The sequence below is a fragment of the Megalobrama amblycephala genome, linkage group LG9 (genome assembly GCF_018812025.1).
Source record: "Megalobrama amblycephala isolate DHTTF-2021 linkage group LG9, ASM1881202v1, whole genome shotgun sequence".
Lineage (NCBI taxonomy): Eukaryota > Metazoa > Chordata > Actinopteri > Cypriniformes > Xenocyprididae > Megalobrama > Megalobrama amblycephala.
In genome coordinates this window covers 22,109,932-22,128,147 of record NC_063052.1, presented here as the reverse complement: position 1 = coordinate 22,128,147, position 18,216 = coordinate 22,109,932, and the positions used below count along the sequence as shown (strand labels likewise).

Below are 18,216 nucleotides of genomic sequence, written 5' to 3'. Positions count from 1 at the left end.
TTGTCGTTATTGCATCACGTCTCAAAGGCGCGTCTCGAGACTCTCGCGTTCTATGCTGCGCTTTTTTTAAAACCACTCCTGAGCGCTGCGTCTCGCGTTTTGGTTTTTAGACGCAAAGACGCGTTCTGTGTGAACGGCCCCTAAGGAAGGCCATTTCCGGGTCCAAGCCTCGACTCGTTTCCATCTCGACGTGCGTTTATGAGCGCTATTTATTCATAATAAAAATGTAACATTTTAAATGTTAAATGCTAGAAACTATTCGCAAGTTGAGTGTGCGGTCATATATCCTTTTTTATACAAAGTTAAACATTTAAAATACTTAGTCTACACAACAGCTTCCATGCTCACAGCCTTACAGATATTAATATTTTATTAAATCTATATTTGGTCCCAAATATAGTTATCGTTCTTAGTGTGAACGGGCCTTAACCATCATGTTTACACAGCGCACACAACACCTCTGCACTTTATTTCTCTCAACATGGGGACAGGAGAGCTGTCAGTTAATGTGAAAAAGTAACTTGCGTTACTTATATGAAAAAGTAACTTAGATATTTTGTTGTAAAGTGAAAAAGTAATGTGTTACTTTACTAGTTACTTGAAAAAGTAATCTGATGCAACTCAAGTTACTTGTAATGCGTTACACCAACACTAGTTTACTCAATTCAGATGAAGGGTTTTACCTTCAGGAATGAACGTTTGCATTTTCAATGATGTCTGGGAGACTCATTCAGATGACATCTGGCTCTCTAGGTTATGTCAATCTGTACAATCATTCTTTACTTCATTATATTTTGCTTTTTTAATAAGAGAACCAAGCACAATATGACATAATCTGAATATACAACAAGATGGAGTGATGGACAGATTACAACAAACAATAATTCCAGCAGCTTTAGACAGATGCTTTCAAAAGCTGAACAGAAGATTATGTGAATAATCTCCCCAGTAAGAGACAGAGATCAAGTGAGAGATGGAGAGAATGAGAAACGGTACGAAAGAAAATCAAAATCACAAAGGACAATAGAGGAGAAATACTTTTGCTTATGTTTTAAGTGAATGGTGTTTTGATGGTTAGGTTACAGCATGCATATTCAGGTTATGCTAAAAGTATACACACAGTTGCATTCGTTTCTCATTCCAACCCTGGTAAAAGACTGAATATTCAAATCAAAAACATTATCTGTGATAATACTTGTGATATGTCATCTTTACACCACTGTAATGCAATAATATTATTAGGAACACAATGTAGTATAGTGCAAAAATAAACCTTGTTTGGATGAAATTAAAATAAAAAGCAATGACACCATATCTTAATGTGGGAGAATAATCAAACACCTTCAACAACTTCATTGGTTTCACTCATAACACATTTTGACACCAAACTGGACACTAAACAACGGCATACATCAACTGAACATAAATCTACAAACTACAATCTAAAAAGTGTCTATTAGAATTACTCTATAAAGGTATGTGATTAAACAAAGGGCCGTGCATACAAACCTTTAATTCAACAAATGCATGACAGAAATCAAATATACCAAATATATAGAAATCAAAATGGAATGCACTATTTTTAAACAGATATTTATTGCTTAAAAAGGTTTGTGAAACTAACAGAACACAATGGCGACATGCACATTAAGGATGGTGAATCTTTAATGAGCACATTTAATATACAACAAATGCACGTGAAGTCAAGCATGACATGATCATGATTATGTTGGATCATTTATGATCATACTGAATGAGACGTAGTGCAACTTCGCTTTCTTCGATGGCTTGGATGAACTCCCCCTCTGCGACTCGCTCTGCATGTGTGAGAGAATTTATTTTAAATGTTGTCTGTATGCTAATATCTATGGAAGCTTGTTTTCTCCATGGAAAATAACTAAAGCTAAAATTGATAAATAAAAAAGAAAATTGTGGCTTCTTCTCGCAGCTATCTCACAGTTAAGACATTCTCAGAATTACGAGTTTATTCTGACTTTACCTTGCAATTTGGATTTTAAGGACTTTAACAGTTTATATCTCACAATTCTGGAAAGGGAAAAAAAATCTGACTTTTTGTCTCAGAGATGTGATACAAAGTCACAATTCTGACTTTTTTCTCACAATTGCGAGTTTACATCTTAATTTAGACTTTTTTCCTTACAATTCCAAATTTATCTAACAATTCTAAAGTTAAATAAACTCAAAATTCTTTTTTCACGCAATTGCGAGTTGCAATTCTGACTTGTGACATATACACTGTAAAAAGAAAGAAAGAAAGAAAGAAAGAAAGTAGAAAAAGATCACAATTATCTTTTTTATTTTTTTATTCCATGGCAGTAACAAGCTTCCATAAGTAACAACTAAGAAAAGATCATCTTTAGTTTTCTTACCATTGTCCTTTTTTTCAAAGATGGCCCAGAGTTTCTCTGCTCTTTTCTCTGGTGTGCTTTCATCACTGGGAAGATTTGCCTGCTTGTCTTTGGGTATGAGTTTGAAAAGGGCCTAATGGGAAATCAGAGAAAGCTGAATCAAGTTACTGGCTGAATTAAGCCACAAAATCACAGAATTAGAATATATTAAATTTTTTTATTAACATGCAAAATGTCAAGACCTATAAAACACTAGATGAGCAATATCACACCCATAGCCGTGCGATACAGCTGAGATTTGGCCGTAGGTAATCACAGCATGCTGATATACAGCCATATCACATGGCTACGAGTGTAATATTGCGTTTATACAACAGTTTGACGACGGCACAAGTGTGTAAATAAATAAGAACAACAATGGAGTGTCTTTAAAAACCCTCTTTTGTGAGGAACTACTTCTGCCACGGATACAAATCTCAAGTTGACAGTTTAACAGTTGAGCTCAAGCCTTCATTACTAATGCTAAAACGCCACTTTAGGACTAGCGATGAAGGAACATTGAGTCGCTTCATTGAAACTCACTGTAATATGTAGAGTATTATGAGAGAGAGAGAGATCGCCTGAACAAGTGTATTACCTGCATCTAGCTGATATTCTTCAGGTTAATCTTATATTCATAATCACAAAATCAGTTTGAATGCCCGCTGAGGAAAGCGATATCTTTTGTCTTTGTCCTTTTAACATTTAAGACATTCCCATGACAGCGCTAGTCAATGCATTTGTCAGTTGCATCTCAAAAGATGCTTAAAGTAAAAATGTCCTTGTTTCAGTCTATTTCAATATAAAATAGACTGAAAATAGTCTTTGCCGCCAACTCATGGTGTATTAATGTAACTTTCACTAAAGTCGAAATCACTAATGGACTGTTTCTGAATACAAAAAAAAATATGGCATAATATTTATATAAAATATTAATTATTGAACAATAATATTTAAATGAACAACAATTGCCATTATAACAGTATAAAAAGGAATTAAACACAAGCAAACAGTTCACTCAAAAATACAAAAGCAGCACTCAGCAGTTCGTATAGGATTTAATTTCAATGTAAATATAAAGTTATTAAACTTAATTTAATATAGCCCTTAAGCCAAATCTATTAGCTCTGGAACAAGTATTCAATTAATAAGACCAAAGCTTGCCCGTTTGATATACCCAAAACAAATTATACCTCATTTTTTAACATTATCTACATAAGAGCTAGCAGCAAATTCCCAAAGGACTGGCTGAGATGAAGCTGTTCTCTGTGGGTACATGAGCACTGAATGGTCACTGACGGCCTGGAGCTCGCTTCTCCGAAAGTGTCTAAACAAATTTTCAAATAGGTGCTATGTTTACATATAAATCCCATATCTGAGGACTAAACAACTATAATCTTGCCTAAAAAAAACTCTTAAAACTACATTCCATTACAAAATAACAATCTAATTTGGGAGGGGTCCTTCCTCAGTAAAATCATCACCACCACCTTTTGCCCCGCTAGTGACGACCCTGAGTACAGTAATAGTAGTATTTCTTTAAAATAGCTATAGTAAAATAGTAATAGTATTCCTTTAATAAATAATTATTATGACCTTTTCTGTTTAGTCAGATTTTTTATTTATTTTTTTGTTATGGTGATATTGTTGTTGGACATTACATGGGCCTATTCTATGGATAACATCTTGTGACGCACAAAGGCGTATTTCCAAATCTGTTATTTTGTTCTGTAATCCATGCTTAGCTCAGTTTTAATGGAATCTGTTTAGGCTATGAGCTAAATTTATTTTCCCTCACATTCCCTCAGCTCTCTTATCTGTTTGGCCTGAGTGCTATATATGTCTTGCTCCTTCTTTAGAGCTTACCTTGCTTGTTTGCATGCTGATTCGTCTCACCCTAATATAAGCGAAGTTACCTAACAATAGGTTAATACAAATAGATGAAATGGTCCCAGCTGTGCCAATCTTACTTAAGAGCTTTGGCAAGATAAACAGGACAGCCATATCTGGAGTGCTCTTCTAACCCAAAATATAAATCTGCATGACTCTGAACATGGTATTAAATGAAAAACTAAAATTAACAGACTTTCAATTAAATTAATGTCTGCAACTTTTCAAACTGTAAAAAAAGTCAATATCCAGAATATCTGTTACGCTGAAAAGGAAATGAGAAAATTTTCAGCAAATAACAATTTCAATTTCGGTCTGTTCACACAAAACCATTGTATGACTTCAGAAGACTTGGAATATCGTGCGTAAGGCCTGTTCATATCAAGAACAGTAACTCTAACTAATAAAGTTTTAATAATCATTCTAATTATTTGAGAATAGCAAAGTCACACAACACATCACAACTATAATGATAAGGACACAGAGGAATGATATCATTGGAATCACTTTCAGAATAACTTTTTTCCTGATGGCGAATGATAAAAACATTAACAGAATCCACTCACCCAACATTAGAGAGCTTGAACATTTAAAGCTGCAGACAACATAACTGCGGCTACAATAAACAGGGCATTGTCTTTCATTGGGGTGGACACAATATAGTTATCTCCCCTGGTGTGAACGGGCTTTAAGTCACTTCGGAACTCGACAACCGCCATTCATTTTTATTGAATGTGATGCAGTGTGAACTTTCTCTTTCTGTGCCCCACGAAAGAAAAGTTATACAGGTTTTGAAAGACGTGAGTAAGTGATGAAACAATTTTTTATTTTGGAGAGATCTGTTTCCCCTATACCAAAATCTATTCAAAACACACTTATTTCATACTTCATACATAAGCATACTTCTAATCCATTAACATATTTATTGACGTATCAAAAACTAAATAACGACTTATTTAGTGATGGCCGATTTCAAAACACTGCTTCATGAAGCATCGGAGCATAAATGAATCGGTGTGTCGAATCATGATTCAGATCGCGTGTCAAACTGCCAACGGCTGAAATCACGTGACTTTGGTGCTCCGAACAGCAGATTCGACACACTGATTCATCTGTGCTCCGATGCTTCCTGAAGCATTGTCTTGAAATCGGCCATCACTAAATAAGTCGTTATTTAGTTTTTTTGACGCTCCAAAAATATTCTCGTCGCTTTATAATATTAATATTGAACCACTGTACTCACATGAACCGATTTAAATATGTTTTTAGTACCTTTATGGATCTTGAGAGAGGAAGTGTCCATTGCTCCCTATGGAGGCCTCACGGAGCCATCAGATTTCAACTAAAATATCTTAATTTTTGTTCTGAAGATTAACGAAGGTCTTACGGGTGTGGAACGGCATGAGGGTGAGTAATAAATGACAGAATTTTCATTTTTGGGTGAACTAACCCTTTAAGTAGCCTATATCTTTAATTAGACTTAATCACTACTTCAGCACAATTAAAGTGCATTAAATAAAATTAGTTGTTCCAATTTAACAGTATACCAGTTTAGTACCGTGGTATTTTTATTTAGCACAAACATATGTAAATGTATTTGTAGTATACTTAGCACAAAAATAAATGCATTTGAAATACATTTTAGTCTATTTTTTTCACTAGGGTCTACACCAATTAACAAGTCGAAATGAGGGCTTAACATGTCAGAACACAATTCATAATGCAACACAAACATATGTCGCATTCTCGGCATTGTCACAAGTTTCTTCTTTTGAAGAGAATCTTGCTGAGCAATCCGAAGTTCATTTGAAGGAAACTCTATTGTCACTTTGAGTACTTGCGTACCACAACCGTAATGCAAGAACATGTTAACTATCCACAACAGGACTGCAGAGCATTCCCAGTTGTTGTAAAAAGCCCTGCTCTGATGTAATGTCACACTTTTTTTTTTTTTTTAATAAAAGCTGATTGTCTCCAGATGATATAACATAAATAAGGGATATCATTTATTCTGTTGATTCATCTGCAACATCTCTGTCCAACACCCTAAACTATTCCCTGGGAAATTGATCGTCCATTTCTGAGAAGAAGGCTTAAGTGTTGACATGTCAATGAATCCCCCTGTGCTCATGGTCTTAAATCCTGATTGCACATTGAGGCGCTTATCTCTCCCATAGTACCCACCACAGAATCCTTCTGCCTCCCTCTGCAATGAGTTCTTATAGAGCTTGGGCTTAAGGGTGATGTCATTCCATGCTTTAATCACTGATCTTAGGTCAGCTTTGTTGTTAAATGCTCTTTATGGTTTAATCATCACTGTCAAAACGACCTGACTCTGCATCTGAGACACACTCAATCAGCCGTGATCCCTTATAGCTTAGGTGAAATGTCGCCCCACCAAACTTACCAGCCCCACCAGTTTTTGCTGATAAAAAAGGTTCATTGTTCATTGTCAATTGTGTAGCAATATATGAATCACTGCTCACACAGAAGTCACTTTCATATGAAGCAACTTTCTGTTGTTAAACGTGGCAGATTTGTATTACCAACATGTGCGAAATCTGTTGAGAAACATTTTCAGCCTCAATTGAACTCCTCGATCACATTCAGAAATGGCCTGATTTTGCCTGTAAAATTTCACAGAGCAATGGTAATTGTGGTTGCACCTTTAGCCTACTGTCTGAGAAAGTTTATGTTAATGATATTTCTCTGAGAAAAGTGAAGTCCACAACACAACTATAACCATAACGATACAGTAAAACCAGAATCACTTTCAGAACAATTTTTTCTCAGATGATGAATGATTAAAAAAACATTTACAGCCAATCCAAATCACCCCCAACTTTAAAGAGTTTGAGCTCGAAATTCCCGACCACGTGGATTCAGTAATGGTTGCATTTCGCCCAGCAAAATTTCACAGAGCAACGCAAAATTTACATGCACCTTTACTGTGGACAGAGTTTACGTTTATGTTTTATCTTAATGTATTCACAAAAAGTGTTGGTATTTTTAAATGGTCCTTTAATTATCTCTACATAAAATGTTAACACTCTTCATTTAATTAATAGTCTGGTATTTAATTTTGGCCTATTTCATAACCGCAAGTTTCCGTTCTGACTGTACATTTACCCACCAACTGCATGGCTATTAAATAAATAAGAATTATTTATTCTTATTATTAACAGCACAACACATTAAAGGAACACTCCACTTTTTTTGAAAATAGGCTCATTTTCCAACTCCCCTAGAGTTAAACAGTTGAGTTTTACTGTTTTCGAATCCATTCAGCCGATCTCCGGGTCTGGCGGTACCACTTTTAGCATAGCTTAGCATAGTTCATTGAATCTGATGAGACCGTTAGCATCTTGCTCAAAAATAACCAAAGAGTTTAGATATTTTTCCTATTTAAAACTTGACTCTTCTGTAGTTACATTGTGTACTAAGTCAGACAGAAAATAAAAAGTTGCGATTTTCTAGGCCGATATGGCTAGGAACTATACTCTAATTCCGGCGTAATAATCAAGGAACTTTGCTGCCGTACCATGGGTGCAGAAGGCGCACAATGTAACTACATTTTTGAGTGAGATGCTATTGGTCTCATCAGATTCAATGAACTATGCTAAGCTATGCTAAAAGTGGTACCGCCAGACCCGGAGATCGGCTGAATGGATTCGAAAACTGTAAAACTCAGTTTTTTAACTCTGGGGGAGTTGGAAATGAGCCTATTTTCAAAAAAAGTGGAGTGTTCCTTTAACATTGACTAATAAGTCTGGGGGCTGGACTATCTGTTTGTCTGACCAATAACAGATGGAGGGGAGTGTTCAGGGAGAAACCTGTTTGAAATCAGTGCTTGAAAAGTAAATCTGTGGTATGGTAGTTTGTCCAGTAGGATGGAGAACACAGCTCCTTCAGCAGCTGTTCTTCTACATTTAATGTGAAATCTATTCAATGTCGTCTTACCTCGCTGAGTTCCAACACTTCAGGTTTTGTGACGTAACCATTCTTGTCCACATCAAACAGTGAGAAGACCCACTCCAGCTTCAAGGTCGACTTGCCTGAGGAGGTCATGTGAAGAGCAACGACATACTCCTTAAAGTCTAATGTTCCATCATCGTTGGTGTCAAAGGACCGAAAAACGTGTTGGGCATAGGCCTTGGCATCACTGTCTGGGAAGAATTTGCCGTAGATCTCCTCGAACTGTTGTAGTGTGATGCGACCTGTAGGACACTGCTTCTGGAAGTTCTCATACCACTGGGTGATCTCAGCTTCAGAGAACCTGGTGGTCAGCTTGAGGTCATCCACAAACTCTTTGGGAATCCCTCCACTCTGTGCGTTTCCCATGGCTTCCCTTTGAGAAATATAAAAGAATGGGATGTTAGTCACTCAGCAAACTTCTTAAGACAAAAAAAAAAAGGTACAGGAGTGAATTTGACCAAATCTGACAAGAACAAGTATGGGTCATATTTCACCCCCCTTTTTTTATTTGTCATGAAATAATGCCAAACTTCTTCCTAAAAATATGCCATATTTTGTGTTTGTGTGTGAGGGACCATTGACAGTCCATACAGTTCCCTGTCATTGTTAATATCTTGACATAGTCATGTTTATTGTATACACTTGAGTATCCACCTTTTTTCTAATAAGCCTACCTACTAAGTCGTTCCCTCGATTTACTAAATAGTGCACAAGATTTACTAAAACGTGTGCATGATTTACTATTTCGTTCCCTCGATTTACTAAATTGTGCACACAATTTACTAAGTTGTTCCCTCGATTTACTAAATAGTGTGCACGATTTACTATTTTGTTCCCTCGATTTACTAAATTGTGCACACAATTTACTAAGTCGTTCCCTCGATTTACTAAATAGTGCACAAGATTTACTAAAACGTGTGCATGATTTACTATTTCGTTCCCTCGATTTACTAAATTGTGCACACAATTTACTAAGTCGTTCCCTCGATTTACTAAATAGTGTGCACGATTTACTATTTTGTTCCCTCGATTTACTAAATTGTGCACACAATTTACTAAGTCGTTCCCTCGATTTACTAAATAGTGTGCACGATTTACTATTTTGTTCCCTCGATTTACTAAATTGTGCACACAATTTACTAAGTCGTTCCCTCGATTTACTAAATAGTGCACAAGATTTACTAAAACGTGTGCATGATTTACTATTTCGTTCCCTCGATTTACTAAATTGTGCACACAATTTACTAAGTCGTTCCCTCGATTTACTAAATAGTGCACAAGATTTACTAAAACGTGTGCATGATTTACTATTTCGTTCCCTCGATTTACTAAATTGTGCACACAATTTACTAAGTTGTTCCCTCGATTTACTAAATAGTGTGCACGATTTACTATTTTGTTCCCTCGATTTACTAAATTGTGCACACAATTTACTAAGTCGTTCCCTCGATTTACTAAATAGTGCACAAGATTTACTAAAACGTGTGCATGATTTACTATTTCGTTCCCTCGATTTACTAAATTGTGCACACAATTTACTAAGTCGTTCCCTCGATTTACTAAATAGTGCACAAGATTTACTAAAACGTGTGCATGATTTACTATTTCGTTCCCTCGATTTACTAAATTGTGCACACAATTTACTAAGTCGTTCCCTCGATTTACTAAATAGTGTGCACGATTTACTATTTTGTTCCCTCGATTTACTAAATTGTGCACACAATTTACTAAGTCGTTCCCTCGATTTACTAAATAGTGCACAAGATTTACTAAAACGTGTGCATGATTTACTATTTCGTTCCCTCGATTTACTAAATTGTGCACACAATTTACTAAGTCGTTCCCTCGATTTACTAAATAGTGTGCACGATTTACTATTTCGTTCCCTCGATTTATAAATCATGCGAATGAAATAGTAAATCGTGCGCACGTTTTAGTAAATCGAGGAAACAAATTAGTAAATCGTGCGCATTAATTAGCCTACTATTTTTTTCCTGCATGTCATGTCCGGGGCTCCGTACAAACATAATCAGTGTTGGGGAAAGTTACTTTTAAAAGTAATGCATTACAATATTGCGTTACTTCCTAAAAAAGTAACTAATTGTGTTACTTAGTTACTTTTTATGGAAAGTAATGCATTATGTTACTTTTGTGTTACATTTTCTCATCTGCGCTGTTTGTTTGTTTTATACAACAACAACAACAACAACAACAACAACAAAAATTCTAGTTTTGTCAAACGTAAAGGCCCTTTCACACCAAAAGTGAAATGAATAAGCCTCAGGCTGAAGGAAATACAAATTCACGCCTGTACAGTAGAGGGCGCAGCTCAAGCAAACAAGCCTTTCAGCTGTGCTGCCATTCTGGAATACAGAAGAACAGGACGCAGGAGAAGTAAATGAGTAAATGTATGCTCACATTTTTAGTATAGAACTAGTCTAGAATAAAAATCAAGTGCACAGGGCACACAACGCCTCTGCATTTACTCCCGATTTCTATCAACACGGGGACAGGAGAGCTGTCAGTCAATAAATTGGAAAACAAAGTAACTTGCATTATTTATTTGAAAAAGTAACTCTGAAATTTTGTTGTAAATCTAAAAGTAATGCGTTACTTCACTAGTTACTTAAAAAAAGTAATCTGGTCACGTAACTTGTGTTACTTGTAATGCGTTACCCCCAACACTGCATATAACATACATATTATGGGACTGACATTTTTGCTCGCAAAATTTGCAAATTGTAACTTATACAAATTATGGTTTCATACTTTTATGTGCATAGCTGACATTATGTGAACTATTAACAAGATTTTCTAGTGAAAACAGTGAAAGTGAAAAAATGAAAGTGCAGTAAACAGAAAGCGGTTTAGTCTATGCATTTTTGTCAAAACTATTTTACAGATTTAGCCTGATATAAGTTCCCTCCTGAGTTCCATAGCTTTATTTAATGTGGACAGAGCTCATCAAAAGGAATTAAGAAACAAATCACTGTAATAACTCAGAAAATAAACTCAGAAGAATGTAAAAAGTTGTATGGGGTAAGCCACTGACTGGGATGCCTTGACAAATGTTTAATGTAGTGATAAAATGATCAATATATGTGCAACCCAGCAAAGAATATGCAAGATCTAATTATTATTGTACTTTACAGAGAAATAATATATATATATATATATATATATATATATATATATATATATATATATATATAGAAAACAACATGCTTACCTGTGGTTGTGGTTTAAGGATGAAGAATCACGGGGCAAGTAATCAAGGTGGAGTGTGGAAGAGTAATGAGGCTGTATTGAAGGAGGTGGCTACCCCTCCATGTGGGTCAAGTCAATTACACAAGATTTCACAAGGCTCTGCCAGAAAGAGATTTACAGTTTTTTTCTGTTCTTTTTAACCCCATATCCACTGTAGTCACTGTTTCAGCTAAAAGGCGCTGACAAAATGGACAAAATAAAGTACACCTTGATGAGATGAATTGAACTATATAGCAAACTGTTTGCCATAAACAGATTTTTACACTTTGTTTTATGTTTTGATTTTTGTAGCTTGTTACTTGTGGTGTTGGTTGTTTTATTTTAACAATTCTATGGCAAAGATGACCATCTTTAAATATAAAACATAGTTCCAGAAACACATTAATACTCTCAAGGGGTGAAGAGATGTCAAACATTAGTGTCTGGAGAGAGGGATTTCCGTCCAGATTTTCGTTAATCTCATTAAACTAAGTAGTGATGGTCTTCCCCTCATGGTGTGTTTCCCAGATTTACAGCATCTGAATCTAGTGACCTCTGGAATAAAAACTTATCTTAAATTCAGTTTTAAAAAGACAAAGAAATTTACTTGAAATACTGATGCATCATTATTAGATTATTCCTGATTAGAAACATTTATTTATTTAGGGTGAATTCAGGTCAACTGGGACTTTTTGTCATTTAGATGACTGGGAAAAAATGTCACAGTTAACCATGAATTAATTAATTTACTTATTAAATTGTTAACAAAACGTATTAACAAAATGTTGAATATCTGCTCATTTGAATTCATTTTAAGGATGATAGCAGTCATGTCAAGGGTGATTTATACCACCATAATGTACACAATTGTTTGTAAGTAATTTTAGAACAGAAAAGGAAGACCACAGAGTTTCAAAAACCCTCTGATTTAAATGTTGCCTGCATACAAGCTGTTCTTATTTTTAATCTGTCTCCTTCTCTAACATTAAGTTTATCTTTCCTCCTTTTTAAGGATTGGATTTTCTCTGGGTCATAAATAAATCCTGGCAGTCTTGTTCTGATCAGCTTACTGTCCCTAGTATACCTTGTCTGGCCTGTAAAAAAATCAAAAGTTGAGAAAAGCTGTTTAAGGCAAAAAAGTTTAAGGCAACAAACTTCAGCAGATTTTTTAGTTTTCTCAACTTGTTTTGTATAAACTGAATACAGCAAGTTGAGAAAACTCAAAAATCTACAAAAACAAGTTGAGAAAACTCAAAAATCTGCTGAAGTTTGTTGCCTTAAAGGATTAGTCCACTTTCAAATAAAATTTTCCTGATAATTTACTCACCCCCATGTCATTCAAGATGTCCATGTCCTATTTACCTTATGGGAAAAAACGTAACTGGTGCCGCGTTCGTTCCATAAGTAGAATAGGGAAGGCGTAGGACTACAGCGTAAGCTTTTTGAAGAATATGGAAAGCGGAAGCACGTGCAAGGCGATCATTTGTGATTATAAAGCATATACAGTTGCATATACATTTTGACCTTCAACTGTCTGGAGGCCATTGAAGTCCACTATAAGGAGAATAATCCTGGAATGTTTTCATCAAAAACCTTAATTTCTTTTCGACTGACGAAAGAAAGACATGGACATCCTGGATGACATGGGGGCGAGTAAATTATAAGGAAAATTGTATTTGAAAGTGTACTAATCCTTTAAACTTTTAGGTTTTCTCAACTTGTGTCTACGATAATGTCTACATATCAGACAATCCCTCAACTTTTGCTCTATAATGACAAAGGGAGCACAGAAATAAACATGGCTGAAAGGAGTTGTTTAAGGAAAGAAAGAAAAAGATCATGTGACAAGGAAAGGAATCCCATCCCAAGCTTCTGTGTACAGGTCATATAATGACTGGTATACAATTAATTACGTCTTCCTATACTTGTTTAATCCCAGATAATGTCAATTTAGTGTAAACGCTCCCCAGTGAGCATGTCCCAAGATTTAACAGGGAATCCTAATCTATTGTGACTAATCTATAGTGGCTAAAGCCTAATTTATAGTCAATGCGTAGACAAGCACTGTCAAAAGACTACTTTTTTCTTTGTCAAATGTGAACATAGTGAGCTGCTTAACATAAAATATAGTTTAAATCCATAATTTTTTGCTATTAAATAACACAAAATATTACATTTAAATTTGGTAATGTAGTAGCTTGTTGGTTTGTAGTTTCCATATATGAAAGAAAACAAACATCTGATCATTTTTCTTACCATAACTGGCAACACTTTACAGTAAGGTTCCATTAGTTAACGTTCGTTAATGCATTAACTAACATTAACTAACAACGAACAATACATTTGTTACAGTATTTATTAATCTTTGTTCTAAACGAATGCACTATCTCTGCACGCTATGCAAATTCTTATTTTAACCCTCCACCTCCCCAGCACCACCTGCCTAGATCTGCTACATTGGGGTTTCCCTCTCTTTAGAAGCAGCAACAGCACGTTAATTTTATTTTCAGAGCATTAAGCAGAGGCAAGTCGTTGCTCTGCAGCAGCAGTGTAGTAGATCTAGTCTGCCAAGACCAAAATTATGTATATTCTATTTCCATTAATAAAATGTTTTACAAACTATGAGAGTTAAAATAAAACTTTCATTGTTAGTTTATGTTAGCTCAGGTCTATTAATTAACAGTCTCTATTTACATTTAGTACAAGTGTCCCTTGTTGGCAAAGGCTATTTACACTAGCTCCGCCCACCAATGTCTGGTTGGGCCACGCTTCAAATTCAGTGTTCCTTAGTGGCGCAGCAGTAGCGAGTAAGGCTCACAAACCTGGCTTTTAACACGATCGACGCAGGTTCGAATCCTCCTTTTCCTCGCATTTATTTTCAATAAAAATGAAAATATTTTCTAAAAGTGGAAATAAACTGCGAACAAGTGTTTAATAATATTAAAAGTGTTTATTGGGTAGGGTTAGGGAAAGGTGTAGGGAGGGTTTTTATTCTCCCAGTAATCCATTTAATAATTTTAATAAATATAATCATTTACACTCTATGATATTATTGCATCCTGTTAATGTACAAAAATTCTGAGGTGCAAATAGTATCTGCCAATATAAAGTATAGATATCATCGAATTACCATTTAATCTGTTGCTATTTTCACCTAGTGTAAATAGCATGTCGCTAAGAAAATGCTGCTATTGTCACTTAGTTTAAGTAGAATATTTTGCTATTTTCACTTGGTGTAAATAGCATCTATCGCTAAGAAAATATGCCATTTATTAAATTAGGCATTAATGAACAAATATTATATATTTTCTTTTTTTCATAAACATAAAATGTTTTTTTTTCTTTTTTGTGTAAAATCAAATTGTCAAAATAGCTAAATCTCTAATGAAATGTCCTGTGTTGTGAAATACTCAAGTCAGAAAAACTACTTTTTAAATTATAATTGTTGTGCATATTGTTTTCTTGAGCTGATATTAATTTAGAGACTTACCCCTATTTGTCACCCTAGAAATATGTTTCAAACGTTAAAGACCCAAGAACAGTTTTTCACTATTTGCTTGCTCCTACATTAAACTAATGTACTAATTTAGCACTATGAAAATTGCATAACTATCATTGATTTGCATTTGTATTTCTTTTCCTACAGAGTAGGTTTACTTATTTCACATTAATTGCAAATCTTGCTTACTCACTCCAGTCTGTACCACACAGAATTTGCCACTTTTAGACCACATGTGCTAATAAGTTCCAATCCCATTAGAAGGCTTAAAACAAGAAAAGCCCTCAGAGATCAAGTGCAAAAAAGGAAAAGACCCTAGAGCTAAATAAAGTCCAGTGTTTATGTCTTAGACTAACTGTAAGCTTCTTTGTTCTTTGTTTACTGGAAACACTTTTAGAAGAGGCAGAGAAGTTAATCTACTTGATATTGTATTAAAAAATAACAATAATGCAGTCTTATTCATCAAATGTTTCTTTTTTTTCAATTTGCTTAATTTAAATTGTGTATTTTGTATATACATTTTGTAATTTATTTATTTATTTGTGCATTTGTTTTGTCTGTCATACCATCTATAGCAAAGAACAATGCAAAGGAAAAGTAATTCATTACATTTATTAAAAACGCCTTTTAATTAGTCAAAAATGTCATTTTTATTCATACAAAAGCCATGTGACCACTATCAACTCTTGCCATAACATGAAATGTTCATGTTTGTCTCCACCTAGAGATCAGATGAAGTACTGCAAATGGTTGTACTCTGATTGGTGGATCAAGATTTGCTGTCTAAATAGGCCACTTGAACATGATCATTTAACAGACACAAACAATACTGAGAATTTGCTAAATATCAGTTAAGATACATTTTGTGTACATGTTCAATTAATCAATTTTTTGATAACTAAAAAATATAACTAAAACACACTTTATAAAGAATAAACACTGCTTTTGGCCATGAATTGCTCAAACAGAAAATAAATGTTAAACATGTTGCATACATGTTAACACTAGTAGTTTACTTTCTTGTAACAATTCGTGCAGTAACATTCTTTCTGACCTTTGTTGTACAGTAACTGAATAAACTACAATAGTAGCAGTACATTAAAACAAATTTATATATAAAACAGTACAATATAGGCCAAATGTTATTGAAATAGGCTATAACAGCTATTTACCTAAGCAAGGTGTAAGGTCAGGATTCAGTTTGTCAAATAATTGTTTTTCTTTGAATCTCCATGTCCAAAAATCTGTAAGGCACAAAAATTGAGTCTTTTTTTATTTAAAATAAAACGTCAACAGGATCACCGTCAAGATGTCAGGGCCCTCTGTGAACACGACGTGTACTATACATTTTCCTGCTGAGGTTGCGTGCCAAGCGTTCCACGGCATTGCCAATTCCGCTTAGATCCTTTTGTTTTGGAATACCCTCAATGTTGCCACTATACCACATGACCCAACCGCCAAGTGATATCAGCACCAAGACGGCCCCAGTGTAGACAAGAAGGTCCCCAAAATCTCTCCCCTTCGTTTCCAGTGGCACAAAGAGCCCCACAAACAGGGCCGTAAAGCCAAAAATGTCGAAAATAACAGCAAAGCCCAGGGCCACTTTGCAGTGTTTGAGACCAGCACATGCCATGGTAACTGTTGGAGACAAATATACAGTAGGCCTAAATATTGCTATACCATATATAAATGAATGCATTTATGAACACAGTATAATATATAGCCTAATAACAGTGTAAAATTGCACACAGCACATAATAAGAGGATAAAACACTAAGCAAAATGAAGCCAGATACACTGTGTACAATTTTGTTCATCTTTTTGGCCACTTGATGCCTAGACAGAGTAAAATCTGGGTCATGAAGCAAAAAACATGTGACATGTGAAGCACGTCTAAACTTTAAAGCAACATAACACACTGCACTTTCGTCCATTATTATCTGTTCCAGGAAAAAACATGTGCGATCAACACTCATACAACAGACAATCTTATCTACTCAAAAACATTAAACAAACAACGTTCATCGACCTCAGATGTATTATTCAATAAACTGACCTTGATTCTCGGTATCTTTACTTCACGAATATTAAATATTTCATCGCTTTTCAGGTGTGGTTGAGTCAGGTATGGACTACAGTCTACCTGTTTGAAGCTGCTTCCGGACCCTCCCATGTTGATATTTGACACCACCGGAATCGGCCCTTTCAAACTAAAACAGTTATTACGCTGTCATCACATCAGGAATTAAACAAAATAAAACAAGGACTTCTTGCACTGTTTGATGGAGATCCCCTTTTTATGTATTATGAATTTACAGTAACTAACAATAATTGACGTTAACTACCTTTACAAATAAACAATAACTAATTATATAACTAACAAAAATTCTGAAGTTATAACTCTCAATTGCGACTTTATATCACGCATTCTGACTTTATATCACGCATTCTGACTTTATATCACGCAATTCTGACTTTAAATCATGCAATTCTGACTTTATATCACGCATATTCTGACTTTATATCACGCAATTCGAGTTTATATCACGCATTCTGACTTTATATCACGCAATTCTGACTTTATATCACGCAATTCGAATTTATATCACGCAATTCGAGTTTATATCACGCAATTCTGACTTTATATCACGCATTCTGACTTTATACCACGCAATTCTGACTTTATATCACGCATTCTGACTTTATACCACGCAATTCTGACTTTATATCACGCATTCTGACTTTATATCACACAATTCTAATTTATATCACACATTCTGACTTTATATCACGCATTCTGACTTTATATCACGCAATTCGAATTTACATCACGCAATTCGAGTTTATATCACGCAATTCTGACTTTATATCACGCATTCTGACTTTATATCACGCAATTCGAATTTATATCACACATTCTGACTTTATATCACGTATTCTGACTTTATATCACGCAATTCTGACTTTATATCATGCAGTTTTGACTTTATATCACGCAATTCGAATTTATATCACGCAATTCTGACTTTATATCACGTATTCTGACTTTATATCACGCAATTCTGACTTTATATCATGCAGTTTTGACTTTATATCACGCAATTCGAATTTATATCACGCAATTCTGACTTTATATCACGCATTCTGACTTTATATCACGCAATTCGAATTTATATCACACATTCTGACTTTATATCA

The 18,216-nt window shown here is 34.9% G+C and overlaps 1 protein-coding gene and 1 long non-coding RNA gene across 2 annotated transcripts; both read right to left on the bottom strand.

The window, feature by feature from the left end:
- Nucleotides 1-787: 787 nt before the first annotated feature.
- On the bottom strand, nucleotides 788-11,719 carry rcvrn3 (recoverin 3). The gene is made up of 4 exons (XM_048202114.1): nucleotides 11,503-11,719; nucleotides 8,259-8,646; nucleotides 2,391-2,502; nucleotides 788-1,817 (listed from the first exon to the last, which is right to left on the bottom strand). The coding sequence occupies exons 2-4, from the start codon at nucleotides 8,637-8,639 to the stop codon at nucleotides 1,735-1,737; spliced, it is 576 nt and encodes a 191-aa protein (XP_048058071.1). The 5' UTR covers nucleotides 8,640-8,646; nucleotides 11,503-11,719; the 3' UTR covers nucleotides 788-1,734.
- A 3,896-nt stretch (nucleotides 11,720-15,615) lies between these two features.
- LOC125275293 lies at nucleotides 15,616-17,453 on the bottom strand. Its single transcript, XR_007186421.1, has 2 exons — nucleotides 17,075-17,453; nucleotides 15,616-16,656 (listed from the first exon to the last, which is right to left on the bottom strand). It is a non-coding gene; the product is annotated as an uncharacterized LOC125275293 (long non-coding RNA).
- Nucleotides 17,454-18,216: the final 763 nt, after the last annotated feature.

Bases quoted from the DNA above. Each gene is read 5' to 3' on its own strand.
- rcvrn3 (XM_048202114.1), bottom strand. From the start codon at position 8,639: ATGGGAAACGCACAGAGTGGAGGGATTCCCAAAGAGTTTGTGGATGAC. The intron at 2,503-8,258 runs GTAAGACGACAT...ATTTCCCATTAG, and splicing joins AAGTGTTGGAACTCAGCGAG to GCCCTTTTCAAACTCATACC. The intron at 1,818-2,390 runs GTAAGAAAACTA...TCACACATGCAG, and splicing joins CTTTGAAAAAAAGGACAATG to AGCGAGTCGCAGAGGGGGAG.